At 46.3% G+C, this 15,810-nt stretch overlaps 1 protein-coding gene across 1 annotated transcript; it reads left to right on the top strand.

The window, feature by feature from the left end:
* Positions 1–443: 443 nt before the first annotated feature.
* Positions 444–2,173, top strand: LOC18017818 (60S ribosomal protein L2, mitochondrial). The gene has a single exon (XM_024156109.1). The coding sequence runs from the start codon at positions 568–570 to the stop codon at positions 1,489–1,491; it is 924 nt and encodes a 307-aa protein (XP_024011877.1). The 5' UTR covers positions 444–567; the 3' UTR covers positions 1,492–2,173.
* The last annotated feature ends 13,637 nt before the right edge of the window (positions 2,174–15,810 follow it).

The raw sequence follows: 15,810 nt of genomic DNA, 5'->3' as shown, positions 1-15,810 counted from the left end.
TTAGAAGAACAAAGAAGTTTGGATCCGAAAAAGTATGCTTAGGAAGTTCCTTCGCTGAGCACAAGAGAATGAAGAGGAATTTGTTAAAATCCCTATTCTTATTGAAGAGAAGGAAGGAGGAAAACCGAAATCTTCCTACTCGAACAATCAGTCCTATAGTTTACAACTCTTCTTTATCTTTATATAGTAATTCGACCTATTGCTTCGCATCCCCCCATAAGTTGACTATGAAGAGAAGAATCAAAAGGATCGAACTACCTACTCATTATTCGGAGGTTAATCATATAAAACCAAAAGTTGTGGTATCTTATGGACCTAACATAGGTCATATCCCTCACGACATAAGATTAAAAGATCCAAACCTTCCTCTTCGGAGCAGAAACGGATGTGGCCAAAACATATAAAGATCGGCGTAGTCACTCGTAGTAGGAGTCAAGATTGCGTATAAATATATATAAAGAGAGAGTCTCTTGAGCGGCCGAGAATCTTATGTCAAAAGGACCAAGGATGATCTTTTCGGAAAGGAGGAGTAGGAGGAGTCAGACGGAATAAAATACGAGATAAACAATGAGACCAGGGAGAGCACGAGCACTTAGACAATTCACTTTGAATACAGGAAAGTCTGCTGGTAGGAATTCCTCAAGGCGTATTACGGTTTTTCAACAAGGGGGTGGCTCGAAGCGATTGCTGCGAAGAATTGATCTGAAACGAAGCACGATTTCTATGGGCATTGTAGAGAGTATAGAATATGACCCTAATAGTTCTTCTCAGATCGCTCCAGTACGATGGATCAAGGGGGGCTGCCAGAAAAAAATGAACACGATCGAGGAGTTAGCTCCGCCGCGCAAGATTCTCGAACCTACCACGAACACCATCAGCGGCCTCTTTTCGTTCTCTTTCCTGCCCGGAAAGGTGGATCAAAGAAAGGTAGCTTGCTTCTCTCCTGGACTGATGGCCGCTTATGTAGTGGTCGGCCTTCCTACGGGAATGCCTCCTTTGTCTTTGTCTAAGAGCGCCTTTGCTAGTAAGGGTGTAATAAGCACAAAAACTTTAGTGAAGGACGTCTTCTTCTCTGCCTTCTCCTCTCCAAAGGCCAAGAGAGAGACTGCATCCCTTGCCTTTGCTAGCTCTTTTGGTTTCCCAAGGATAACGGTAGCTGGGGTTCCTACCGCTTTCTTCGCTCCGCGAATGAGACAGAAAGTGAGAGGAAAAAGCACGTTCTCTCTTTGCGAGGTCCGAAAGTGGAGAACGCATAGCATTCTCTGGGCACATAGGATCAAAGGTAAAGTAGGGCTTTCTTGGCAGAGTTTTAGGCGGCAAGATACTTTAGGGCTTGTTGGAGCTGCTGGGCATAACAAATCGAAGCCGAAGACGGATCAAGGTAGCTTGCCTGCCAAGCCGATAGGCAAAAGGGCGAAGCAACTCAAAGCTCTCCGGGGTTTGAGGGCGAAGGATGGAGCGTACAAAGTCGATCGTGCACCTGTCGTGTGACCCGTTGGTCCTAAGCAATGTCTTGCGCGAAGCGACCCACCTAGAAAGAGCTCTCCTTTATCTTGGGGCACTAAAATGAAACTTCGATCAGATGCGGGTATCAAATCCCGCCGCTGAGATGTCCAGCGGATTCCTGGGCCTTGACGAAAGGCCGGCCACCTTTTTTTTACGGAGAGCAAAAGGCCCGGAGCATAGCAGGATGAACCAATGTGAATGAGTGTAAGCTTCGTTGCCCGAACACGATTGGTGCTGACCACACTAGGTGCTACTGTGGTAGCTAGAGAGGCCAGGCAATGACAATTGAGAGGTTGTCACTGAACATTTCTAGTCACATGGGAAGAGAGGTCCAATGGCAAGGCCATACGCCCGTTTGGGTCCTCGCGGAGTATAGCTCACATCCAAATATCATATCTGATTGGGGAACGGGGCAACACCCATGAAGCTCCGGCGGAAAGGGAAGGCCTACAAGGCCGTATGCCCATGGGTGCAGGATTCTTCGAAAAAGCGCGGGCTGACTCGGAGACCTGGGACCTTGGCTTAGCAACGAATGAATCTTTCTCCTCGAGCTTTCTCTGCCAGCGGCTTATGTAGTGATCGGCCAGCTCGCTAAGCTTCGCTTCAGAGGAACCTAGCTTCTTCAGCGAAGCTGGAGGAACGGAGTTGGCTTCTCCCATTGGTCAAGCAGGCTAACGGGGCTCCCAAGGCGGGACGTCTGGCAGAATGCTTGGCCTCCTGTGCTGGAAGCGAGACCCAAAGGGTGAGTCCGCTGGAGTGTAGGCTTCTTGGCCACGCCCCCTGCTTATAGATACGAAATACTTGAGAGAAATTATCAAATAGGAAATTGCATACCATTAGTGATATACGTATAGGAACATGGGTACATGAACCCTATAAAATCCTTCACTTTTAGCTTTGAATTACTTATATATATCCTATTAATTGAATTTCGCATCGGAAACGATTTTAGGAGAAGTTCGAATCCGTTCCGTTCGGATATTGATCGGTCTTGGTTTGACATGGTTTACGCGTTACTGGTTCCCGGAAGAGTTAATATCTCCATTAGCATCACGCTTTCTTACCCTGCCTTTTGACTCGTTTTTTGTTTGTACACAATTAGCGGAGGCCTTTTCGACATTTGTTGCAATGTCTTCAATAGCATGCTCTTATTTTGTCTTTCCTTTAATAAGTTATCAAATTTGGTGCTTTTTGATCCCCAGTTGCTATGGAGAACAAAGGACGAAATACAATCGATTCCTCCATTTAAGTGGTTCTCGCTTCTTCTTGTTCCTGTTCCTAACTCCTCCCCGGGTCGTTCCCAATGTTTGGCACTTTCCATACTTCGTGGGTGCAACATCAACAAATTCGCTCATGATCAAGTTACAACCTAAGATTTATGACCATATTATGTTAACTGTTCGTATTTCGTTCATTCCATCGGTATGCTCCCAGGTACCTGTAATTGTGATCCGTTTGCCAGAACCAAGGGGTCTTTCTTTGGAAACCTTCACGAACAATCGTCGTTTTTTATGGTTTTTCCGCTTCTCACAGCTGCTCTTTCCACACCTCCGGATATCTGGTGCCAAATCATCGCCCGTTTCCTGATTTCTTTGATAATAGAGTTGGCTATTTTTGTGGCATCGATTGTACAAGTTCGTGAAGAGGGCTGGACGAGTGGAATGAGGGAGAGCGGCTCGATCGAGAAAAAAAAAAAGAGTAGCCCCCCCCCTAGAACCTGGCAAAGTAACTATCAATGAATTCCAATAAAGATTATAACACACAGAGGACCTCCTTACCTTAGGAGCGGGATGAGTGATACATTCGGTGAGCGCCGTAGTTCAGTTTTCCTTATTCGTTAGCTATGCTAAAGGAATGGATTGTTCTCTTTAGGGAGTGCAGAATCAACTAGGGTTAACCTCCGAGGAACGCCGAGGCACGCCTCATGCTAGCCAATCTCAGGTAATTGGTCTATGGCAAAAGGGTTCCTCCTTCCTTCACCTGATGGCAAATACAAGAAGAGTTCGGCAATGCAAAAGCGGGCTTAATAATCAAATAATAAGATCGAGTTAAGAGACTCGTCCCCTGAACTATCTAGTTAACGGCAGCGTGATCTTGCTGTAGGGTCAGAGCTGCACCGAAGAACAATTATTATCGACTCGATGGCTCTGATCCACGTGAATCAGACGGTGAGTTACTGGTTCTTGAATGGGAATCCCGAGCACCAAAGAGCAGAGTGATCCTGCTCGAGATAGGACCGGGTAAAGGGAAAAGAAAAAAAAGACCATAGTTTAGCAATAGGAATCGCTGCTATCCGACAACTTTCTCCGTGGAGCCCGCAGCTAAAGGTTAACAAAAGATTGTAGAACCCATGTACTTACTATCAAAACGATACGAGACGGGTCAGTCAAGGGCCACCAGAGGCAAAAAGCTGGCGAATATCCGTGAAAGCGGAAGATATAAAAGGTATATAGGTAAATAAGGCTTGCACCTCTTTTAATATCAAGGGCAATAAGACGTCGAAGGAAGAATCCGCAATGCTTTGACATTCCTTTTTAAATGAGTTGTGCCCAGCCCAGTTAGTCCACTACTATAGATAGTAACTAGCACAGAAAACAAGATGGAATCAAATACGGTGTTAATGAATTTACTGAAGTGAAGCAAGGAACGTAGTAACTCGACTGGTTGGAGAGGAACTTTGTTATTAGGGTTGAATTTCCAGTCTTCAGGCCTCAACACCGGAGTTCATCCTGAGGCCTAGGTAGGTAGTGACGTCTCTTGCTGGGTCTTCCATAAGGAATGGTCCTGTTAGTCTTAATCCAGCGACTGGCCTTGCTCCGAGCGATATCCGAAGTATGGTTCGCTCGCTAGTTATATGCTTAACACATGCATCTGAGGTCAAAGGTGCCGCTAAGGTGAACGCTCAGCTTCAACTCTGACTATATATTATATATAAGTGCACGAAGGTTAACTATGTCAATCTACAACTCAATGTGATTGACTTCGCCCGGGCTCAGTCTCTTTCGGCCGGTATGTAGAATCGTCGGAGCGAGCAGAGCAGCGGAGCGAAGTGGGCTGTGTAATCATTTGATTTTTTGACTTTTTTTTGAATCTAATATATAAGGGGTTCTCCTCCAGCTTCGCTGAAGAAGCTAGGTTCCTCCAGGAGCTGAAAACGAGTCCTTCGGAGGGCGAAGAAACTCATTAATTCATTGATGAGGGCAATAGTGCCTCCCTTTGTTGGCTCTTCAAGACAAAAACACTCATAGGAATGGTGCTAATTCCCATGTTCCTTCTAGTCTCGTTTGGTTTCGAAAGCCTCCCCCTCCCTGTCTCTTACTCTTTGAAAGCTGTCATCCTGGATTTCTTTTTGAATGGTTTCTTTGTTCTCTTATTTGGATTGAAAGAAAGACAAAACTTCATTTTATTTTCTTCAACGAATTTCGGCTATGACCAATGCACCAATAGCTGAATAGGCGTAACAAAGCTACCTGAAAAAAGACAAGGTGCACCTTGGGATTGAAATCGACGAATTGCGTTTTGCCCGAGAGATTGATTTAGAAAGATTATCCATTGGATAAAGAATGCAAAAATAGAAAGAATATAAATAAAGGCGCATACACGGGAAGGGGGCACCACTACTTCCAGGGGGAGACTAGCCTCATTACTTCTTAGTGGGCGAGAGGCGCGCCTAACCCACCTACCCACTCATAAATCACGGTGTTCAGCTGACTTGAACTGATAGACCCCTATTGTATTGGAATTTAGCGCCTATCTTTTGACTGTTGTCAACGAATCTCTTCAATGTTCGATTCTACTATATGTTAGAACATTTCTGTGAATGCTATTCTAATCTAAGTGGTCTTATTCTGTGTCCTGTGCTAGGAAGCATTACTCCTCTTTTCATTCCAAATTCAAGAATACGACTGATACGATTAATTGGTCTGTGTGCCTCTCTTATTACTTTTTTGTATTCTCCTGTTCCTCGGATACAATTGGACTATTCTACGGCCAAATCTCAATTTGTGGAAAGCCTTCGATGGCTTCCTTATGAAAACATCAATTTTTATTTGGATATAGACGGTATCTCTTTATTCTTCGTGATATTGACCACATTTCTGATCCCTATTTGCATTTCAGTGGGTTGGTCTGGTATGAGAAGTTATGGGAAAGAGTATATTACAGCATTTTTAATTCGTGAATTTCTAATGATCGCCGTGTTCCGCATGCTGGATTTTCTACTATTCTATGTTTTTCCCGAAAGCATGCCAATCCCTATGTTGTGCGGAGCGGAGTATCTTATATTCGCTGGGTGAAAGCTTTTCCTCTGCAGTAAACCCCCTATGGGCGGTCGTCCGTCGTCGTAAAGTAGTCCCCGCGAAGCTTTCGGGAAGAGGGGTAGTCTTGTGTGTAAGCATAGCATTTCTGGTCGAACCCGCCCAATCCAACTAAGAAGAACCGAACCTGACAAACACATCTTTTTCCTTTTGGGAGGTACTCCGAGTAGTGGGTACCTCGTAGGACCTCGACCCGCCTACTCGGGTCTTGTATGGATATGCAGGAAGGGGTGCTCCTAGGTGTGTGTAGGGGTTGTGTTTGTTCGCGAGAATGGATTCCTCGTCAAGTCTGTTTGGGGGGTGTGGACACACTTGCGCAAATTCAGGTAACGGCTACAAGGGAGAAATCAAAAGGAAACTGTACCCGACCAGGGATGGACGTAAACTCGTAAGCTACCGAGGTTAGGGATAATCGTCCAGGTCTTATTGTGAAACAAAAAAAAGCCGCCCCGCCACAGCAAGCGGGTTGGTTCCTCTGTCGTCGCAGCTCTTGGCAAGGTACTTTTGTCACTCGACTGAAAGGAGAGAAAACCTTAGGATAAGTTGCTAAAACAAAGGGGAGCAGAGGATCGACCCGTTCAGTAGAATTCCAAAGAAAGACTGTTGACAGCTGGTGGAGACATTTCTTTGGCCCCCATCAAATCAAAAGGCGTTCCTCGGGCAGGGTTAAGCTCGGCAGAAGGTTCGAGAATAGGGTCCTGCCCTTCAGATTCTCAGATAAAAAAAGAGTTCCAAACCTTTATGCATGCACCTCCGTATAAGTGCTGCGTACAAGTTCCGGCCAGGAGAATTAGGAAAGATAAAACCCGAAAGAACCGCTCACATCACAGTAGTAGTAGCGTAAAAGGCCGTAAGTCGGGGGGCAGCCATACCATAAGGTAAGGCTATTACTTTCACATCTCTCTTTCTCTCGTACTATAAGAGATCCGCTGCGTGAGCAACCCGACTGTGCGTTACATGTGCTCTATAGGCCGCACTCCATCTTTCTTCTTAACGAGCCCATTTATCTTTAGATTTGGAAGATGGGTGTTGCGTTCGGTTCGAAAGGTATGGTTTTCAGTATGTCTCCAGATAGGGCGCCCCACTAGTCCGGCTAGCTAGTGAGCAGTTCTTTTGGGCGAGAAGCAGGCCGGGCCCTACGGGCAGGCATCTCCCGCAGCGAAAGCTGCATAATTCGCCACCACCCGAAAATTAAAAGATTAGAGAGTCCAGGCTAAAAATACATGCATAGATAGTGGTCTAATGACAAGGGCCGACGACCGAAGCTCGGGACGGAGCCGTATGATGCGGAAGTCTCACGTACGGTTCCCTGAGAAGGGAGTGGCTACCTACTGGAGCTTCGACCAAGCACCCCCGGTCAATTCCGCTTTGGGGCCACCCCTTACTCTACCATTATTATAGGAGTATGGGGTTCGAGACAAAGAAAGATCAAGGCAGCATATCAGTTTTTCCTTTATACTTTACTTGGATCTCTTTTTATGATATTAGCTATTCTGTTGACTCTTTTCCAAACAGGAACCACTGATTTACAAATATCATTAACCACAGAATTTAGTGAGCGGCGCCAAATCTTTCTATGGATTGCTTCTTTCGCCACTTTCGCCGTCAAAGTCCCTATGGTACCAGTTCATATTTGGTTACCCGAAGCTCATGTAGAGGCACCTACGGCAGGATCCGTCATCTTGGCAGGAATTCCTTTAAAATTTGGAACCCACGGGTTTTTAAGATTTTCAATACCCATGTTTCCCGAAGCGACACTTTGTTCTACTCCTTTCATTTATACTTTAAGCGCAATTGCTATAATATATACTTCCTTGACCACTTCAAGACAGATCGATCTAAAGAAGATCATTGCTTACTCCTCAGTAGCCCATATGAATCTGGTGACTATTGGTTTGTTTAGTCGGGCGGCGGCCGTTAGGTCACCTATTTTGAGTTATGGACACATAAGGCCAAAACATGTGTGTCGGGCGTGCGACCCATCAACCTACTAGCAATGGGGGAGAAAACATAGCATGTCGCAACAAAAGCTTGATTCGAGGCGTCAGCAAAACACTGCCGTCTGTTCCCTTCAATCCCTTAGCGCCCCGGGACGGGAGTGGGGGATGGTCGTTAGACGGCAACAACAGCACCGGCTCCACGAAGTCTGAATCGAATCTTTCTGTTGGCTTTCCCAATTCATTCGTAAATCAAAATCAAAGGGCTAGAAGCGCTCGCTTCTAGCTGCTTCGCCTGCTTCTTCTTATTATGGCGGCTATGTTGGCGTGGCGAAAATGAACGAAAAGCGAGATGAACGTGCTATTTTCAAAAATGAGTGATAGATAGCCTGATCTGTTCTGATAGATCTAAAGAGTAGAAATAGATAGAGAATAGAGAGGGAATCAATAATAAGGTCTTTGAGCCTATTTCTATCTATTGATGAGACAACTATCTATTCTTGATCCATCAGAAAGAAATCGATATGTATCTGATGGAGTCTACATCGTACGTAGAGCGCCCCAGCGCTTTTTGGGCCAGCTCAGTTCTCTTATCCATCGGTCCAATGCACTGGGCTCATCTCATGGAGGGAAAAGCCAAAATGTAGTTGTTTTGTTGTTGTTCGCCTCCTCGACGCATTCCCTTCTCTCCCCGGCATTGTCCAACACAGAAAGAAAGAGCGCGGAGCCCCGGCCCGAGCCGTAGGTCCGCTAACGTAAAGCGAGGAGTTGAGCCTGAACTGGCGAACCGAAGTCATTTTCGGAACCATACTTCCTATAGCTAACATGTGCCCAGTCCTGCGGAAAGGCGCAAATGAACGTGAGCTGCTATACCGAATCCCCCGCTGGCCATCGGGGACCGAGTGGTAAGGCCATGATCTGCAGGGGAAAGGATCACTCATTCTTCCATTGGGGACAGGTGCACGAACGACAACTCCAAACGTCACACATCCGCCGCCTACTTACCGTTTAGGTGGCACCTGCGAGATCCAGCTAAGGAAAAAGAGTGTCGCGGCTGCTCCACTCCGCCGCGGTCTCATGAACTTCACGGAGGAACCTAGATTCTTCTGCGAAGCTTGGGGAACCCCTTCCCGCGCGCAAAGCGAATGGGCGCTGTGCTGTGGGTCAGTTTCAGGGGGGCGCAGAGACACCAGAAGAATGATTCATTTGTTTGGATCGACGAGCTTTTTCAGCCCCAAAACTAATAATAAATGGAATGTCTGTCCATAAACATCTCTTCTATCTGTATATATAGGGGATCTCTCTATACATATCAAAGTTTTTTATGGCATGATATGATCGCCTAGCTGTAGCCGCATATCAGTTGTGCTCAATATGCGGATGGATTTCTGTTGGATGAGATCTTTTCTTTCGCTTTGACGGAAGCTTTTTGACCTAGCGAAAAGCACTTTCGCGCAAGCAAAGTAGAAGCTTTTCCAGAAGCAAGACGAGGAAGCGGAGCTGTCGTATAAGCGGTAGCTTCCCCCGACCGACTAAAATACAAGAGTTGCGGCCTACTTTGATTGCGAAGGGGTTTGGCAACAAGCAAACGGCTTTCTATCATAGTTGCAAGGGTTCAAAACCTTAGTTCGCTGCTTTTCCCAGGGCCAGAGAAGGGCTTATACTGCTCGCCTTTGTTTGGTTTGATATATTCATTCAGTCAAAATACAAACTACAACAAAGTGGAATTGGAAGGGCCACTATAGAAGCTATAACTTGCCTTATAAGTCGGCCTAACCAAAGCGTCACGACAACAAAAAATTACCCTTATGAATAGAATCTTAAGTAGGGGGCTTTGACCGCCCGCCTACCAATCAAAGAGGCAGAGAGTAAACGTAAGCTCACCTGTAAGCTCGAAGAGCTTCCCTTCATTCGCTTCGCGGGAGCCGCACAGCACATAGCTGGAAGTCAGAGGGCCCATACTACCTGCCTAACCCTTCGCTCCGAGGGACCGTAGATCGGAAAGCACCCCATTTATCCAAAAGAGAAGGGAAGGGGCCTATGTATTTGCATGACCCCTGCGGAGGAACCCCTATCCCGGAGCCAATCCCCTATTGGTCCTGCCACCACGCCGCAGAAAGAGAGCTCGTGTGGAACCTTTTCTTTCTGGCGTAACAGCGGTGGAACGTAACAAAAGATTACGGTCGCCTAACATTAACATAAGGGCGGGATTACGGGTAAACTCGGCCAAAATATGACACCCGAAGGGCTCGAACGCACAATCCTATCCCATCCGAATCCGAGTTTACCCCTTGCACTTCGGACAGCCGACCGTAGCATCATAAGGCTTGCAGACCTTTCGAGGTAAAAAAAAGGTACGGTACATAGGAGGTTGGACTTTCTCAACGTGGTGTATAGCGCGACAAACCTTTCGATACAAGAAAGGGCCGTTCTCACATGAAAGAAGAGAATCAATCCTTTCTTCTCTTCTTTCTCTTTCTCGAGAAGGAAAGAAAGATGATGGGGGGAGGGGGGAATGGGGTCGGTGCCCTTCTTTTACGGCCGTCACTCCTATTTGTCAGCCGTGAGAAACTACCGCTCGGTCGGTGGGAAAGGAAAGGCTTGGGCCTACCTATATCCCGATAAGACCTCATAAAGGAACGGCGGGAGTGATAGGTTCCATATTGCCGAGCTGAAGGGCAAGACTTTTGTACGCGATTGTAGTATGTGACGTCGTCTCGTCCACGCTGCATTGAAGAGTACCTACGCACTAAGTTTCGGTTCACTGATAAGGAAGATAGAGTTGGGCGGGGGTCTACGATGTGATACTCAAGTATGACCCGGGGAGATACATGCTAACTATGGTTAGGAAGCAGGAACCCTAATGTAAATCATTTCGGGGGGGTTACAGATCTCTTATACTACCATCGATCGACAGAGCGGAACGACCAGAAAAATAAGTGATGTTAGAAAGCCGTATGATAGGTGGTAACTATCTTGTACGGTTCGGGGGGTAATCGGCATACTCCGGGAGAAATCTTTCGCTCTATCAAACATACAGGGAATTGGAGGTAGCATTCTACCAATGTTAAGTCATGGACTGGTTCCTTCAGCCCTTTTTCTATGTGTTGGTGTTCTATATGACCGACATAAGACTCGACTTGTTAGATATTACGGAGGTTTAGTGAGCACCATTCCGAATCTCTCTACCATTTTCTTTTCTTTTACTTTGGCCAATATGAGTTCACCTGGTACTAGCAGCTTTATCGGGGAATTTCCCATCTTAGTAGGAGCTTTCCAAAGAAATAGCTTAGTAGCCACATTAGCAGCGCTTGGGATGATTTTAGGTGCGGCCTATTCCTTTTGGCTATATAATCGTGTGGTTTCTTGAAATTTAAAACCCGATTTCCTCCATAAATTTATCCGATTCAAATGGCAGAGAAGTTTCCATATTTATACCTTTTCTTGTTGGAGGGGTGACCGTCCGTTGAACTACCAAAGAAAAAGGGTAAACCTATGTGATCATGACATTGTAGGTGCTTGCGATGGGACGGATGCAATTTCCCTCAGTTGGTTTGGGTGGCATAGCCCGTTGCATAAGTCCCCCTTTTTTTGATTCATTTTTTGAGTCTTTAGGGAGCCAAAGCTTGACTTTACTAATAAAGGCTTTCGTAGGGGCGCTCAATTTTTTTTGCTAAGCCATCTTTTTCTGGGTGGGACCGAGAGAAAGAAAGGACAGAGGGTAACCATGCATGGTACTTCTCGACCATGTCTCCGAGGGACAGTTGAACGAGCGACTCATGAATGCTGCCGGGTCGGACGAGCCAATAACTCGAACGCGTTCGGTATGTTTTTTGAGCAAGAATCACAGCATTACCTTACTTTCACCATGATACAGACTCCAAGTTCTTATGGCAGAGCACAAGGAGATTTCTCATCAATATTCTAATGGGAATGGAAACCAGAAGCATGACCGAGGTCTTCGTAGTCCAAAATAATCAAACCATCAATAACAGTAATGTAAGCATGAGACTTTTTGGTAGTACCGGTGAACCAGATGGCCGCGGCGATGGAATCTGGGACGGAGGACTCGTAGTATCTCTCTAGATCCGGCAAAAGCGAAAGACCCCCTACTCCATTCGAATGAAGGCTGACTGCTAAGCCCACTCTGGCCCCGCGGGGCGGGCCCCCATGGTTGCGAGCCGGAGCTGCCATAGCTTATGGCTAGAGCAATGGGAGGGGCCCCAGCAGAGAGAACAGAACAGAACCGTAAGGATAACGAGTGCTCCGCCCGTCAAGCGAGCGGCAGGAGCAGCAGGAAAGTACTTGGTAGGCCAACAGTCCAGTGGGCACTCGACGAAAGGGGGGCACACGGAGCAAGTACGAGAAATTGGCCCCGCTCCGCTTTATAAAAAGCAAGGACCACTACGGGAGGTCAAACCTAGGACCTATGGAAGTCGGGACTCGTCCCCGGTCAATATTGGATCAAACAAAACAAGCAATAGGGGCCGTAGCACTGACCTCTTTTTTTATTGATTCAATATAATAGGGGAAAAGATCGTACAGTTCCCTACCGAGACAAGAGAAACTCTTAGCAGATCCTCCGCGCGCTGGGCATACCTCTTCCGTGCGTCTTTCTCATGGCAGGAACAGAACAACAGAGAAAGACCCGGCCGACCTGCCCAGGGCTCGAGGGCGAGCTTTATTTAAGAGAGAATGGGGAGCGAATCGAAAGGCTTCCGTTTTCGTTCTTGGTTTGGTTCGGGCTCCTCTCGATCTTTTTCGTAGTAGGGAAGGGGGAAGGAGTCTAAATCTATGGACATTAATGAACCATCATTGATGGACGTTGCACATGACACGATCAATTCGACTCAAGGTCCGGCGCTAATAGAGGTTGCTTACTTTCCTAGTAGCGAAGGAAAAGGGAAGGGCTTTTTCCGTGGTAATAGTGGGCGGGTCTCCTTTCGAAGTAAAGGCCTTCGCATTCCTAATCCGCCCCACCAACCCCGGACGGCTTAATTTGCCCCAGCTTGGTGAATCCCCGCGCAACGACATAGTTTGTACGCCCTTTACCGTTCTCGCTCAGTGTTTGCAACGGTTGGGGAGGCAGTCGTAGAAGCGAAGTCTATCGCCACGCCAACCATCAAATACGAGATTGGGCCCCTTCTCAACGATTTGATGGAATGGCCTACCCAATAGCGCTTATGTCATATGAGAACTCATGGCTGGAAACAATCCTTATGGTTTTGATATCCGGTAGGAATAATAAGAATCAAAGTCCAGGTAGGTTGGTGAGCCTAGTGATAGGAGACTATCTAGCTTGGTTCGGAGAGCACTTGTTGGGTTAAAGACTTTTTTTGTTGCTAAATGTTACAGCCTAAATGCTGAACTATTGACTCTACTCGTTCGGATGGGTGTTCACCCCAAAGTGTTCCCGGACTGCATGCATACATCCGTAAGTAACTTAGTGCAACATGGCAAATTTCATTGAGAGGAATCAGCAAAGAAAAGAAAAACGGGTCAACATCTTAATGTGTATTTGAGGTCCTCGGGCTGAGGAGTGTCCACATGAGTTCGTTGAGGTGTCTACACAGGAATCAAAACCTCTTTTCTATTCTGTCGAGAGTTCGGATTGCTCCACCTAAGTAGAACGAAAGGGAGGAAAGATTTTGATTCTTTATAGCCCTTACCAGAGCTTATGTCATTTCCTTCGGTTGGGTTAGCTTTTTGGTAGGAAGGGCGGTAGTAGAGTTGCGTCAGGTCCTTCGCGTCACTCTACTCTTGGTTTTCTTGGCAGGGATGCCCATTGTTCCCTGCGATAACTCCTTCGATTCCCCTCGCGTTTCACTCGGAGTCCTTATTGACCTCTCGCAATAAATGCTCGAGTTCCCTCTCCTTTCAGTCTCGTTCCTCTCCTTTTAGTCGAGTAAGAAATACCTCGGGAAGGTTGGGCCAGGCAAGCCAGGTAAGCCAGGCGTTCCTCATTGTAATGCTTACTGGAGCTGGTCCTGGTTTGACTAGTGGAAGGATAGTTACTGCTTATGCTTTTTCTCGGAGCGGAGTCTGCTGCCTTCCTACCCTTCTAAGTGTAAGTGATCAGTCTGACTTTCTTATTTAGGAGGGCCGCGCTAATGGGGGTGAGTCCCAATCAAGCGCACCTGGGAAGAAAGATCTGGGGAATCTATCAACTTGCAGCAGCCCCAGTCTTCCTTCTCCTTTGAGCACCGGCTTTTAACGGGTATGAAAGAACTAGATGGGAGGCTTTTTCCGGGTAAGAGAAATAGTAGTGAGAGGTAGTGAAAGCCCTTTCGTCCTTTATAACTAGTACATTTTCTCGTGTAGATAACAGAGGCAAGCAGGACAGACGATCAATCCCTCTTCTAGTAATGGCACCACTCTTTTTAGGTTAGAACCCATTCCCATTGGCTTCCTACAGGTATAGTGAGATGTACAGGAAGACGGAGACCTTTTGAATTATAGACGACTAGTAGTGCGAAGCAATTCCATCCGATTTTCGAGAAAGAAAAGAGTGAGTTAGCTTATTTTACGTCGGATGAAAAAAATAATTCTAACTAGCTGGAGACAGAGATATAGAAAGTTTGCAGTGCGGTATCACCCATGACCTTCTGCGAGAGTGAGATAGAAAGCTGGAAGGTTGGATTGAATCGGATTATCCATTGAGCTAGTCCGTTTTCCTAGTAATGTAAAAAAGAACAAAAGATTCCCAACCAAGTATTATCTTATAGAATAATAATTCTAGCATTACTCGCAAGAGTGAGTTCACAATGCGGCTTGTCTGCGAACTTGTGGTGCAAAGATCAAGAAGGTAGAGATAAAGTCGATGAAAACTGCGGTCACAAGTTCTCACAGAAAGGATCGGAACACAACAGTAGTAGACTTAATAGGACCAACCCACCTCATCAATCTACGTATAACACATCTGAGAGAGTGAAAGGGGTTCTTCCAGGCAGGCTGAAAAGAAAAGGAAAAGGGACAGGTGTACACCAAAGCGCTGCGCTCCTGCTGAAAAGAAATGAAAGGAATTCTTTTCAAAAATGGGATAGACTACTCTGATAGGTCTGATTCCAGTTGGATAGCCAGATGGGTCCCAATGGAAAAAGTTTCATCCTAGCTCGACTCCAACTCCAACCTCTAGATCTACTTCTAAAGCTACTAGCTACGTTCAGGGGCAAAGATCCTTAGTGAACTCCTTATTCATTCAATTCAACAAGGTGCTCGGGGGGACGAAAGGAGAGCCAATGGCGAAACCAAAGAGAGAGGAGGCCTGGTGGGGACACCACACTACGATAGGGGATAAGGGCGAAGTTCAGTAAGGGCTCCTCGGATAATCTATATAATCTATCAATAGAAGTCTCTTCACCACATGATGATACCCATGCTCGAAGGGGAACCTTCAAAGCAGGATTTGGGTTCTATAGCTATACAACTCTGGGGAATCGGCGTGGAGGAGCGTACTGCAGAACTATGACCCATACAGTGGAAGCTCTGGTCCCACTAATTTACCTAAGCAGGTCTCCTTAAGTTAAGTAAGTGCATATCCTTTCTTTTGAAGGTTGGGGAACCTACCAATGAAGATTCTCTCTACCATACTGGGCAATATAGATGAACAAGCCATGCCCACCCCGCCTCAGATCAGCAGGAGTCAGACACTGCATGGCTCATCCATCAGGTAAAGAAAGGCCAACAAACAATAGAATACATGTTATTTATGGCTGTTTGTTGCAGGAAGAGTTTCATCAAGAGAATAAGGGAATAAGGTATCTGCAGAAATAGGAGTAGTAGCAGTAGTCGCAGGTGTCGAAAGAATAAGGGAATCAATGCTGTCAACCGGAACAACTGGTTGGGCTACTCCTTGTTTGAGGAGTTAGTTTCTTGATTCTTTATCTCCGGTATCTGCTTTAGAAAGAGTTTCAGTGCAAACTCTTCTCATACTATCAAGCCGGAATAACTCGACTGTAAGGAGAGGTTTAAATAACTCGTGGAACCTTCTACTCTCCTTTATCAGTATCATTTCGTTGGACCTCTTCTTTTTAAGTAAGAGATAGGGGCTA

Source organism: Eutrema salsugineum, unplaced genomic scaffold (genome assembly GCF_000478725.1).
Source record: "Eutrema salsugineum unplaced genomic scaffold, Eutsalg1_0 scaffold_2, whole genome shotgun sequence".
NCBI classification, from domain to species: Eukaryota; Viridiplantae; Streptophyta; class Magnoliopsida; order Brassicales; family Brassicaceae; genus Eutrema; species Eutrema salsugineum.
This window is presented reverse-complemented; position numbering and strand designations above follow the sequence as displayed.

Bases quoted from the DNA above. Each gene is read 5' to 3' on its own strand.
- LOC18017818 (XM_024156109.1), top strand. From the start codon at position 568: ATGAGACCAGGGAGAGCACGAGCACTTAGACAATTCACTTTGAATACA.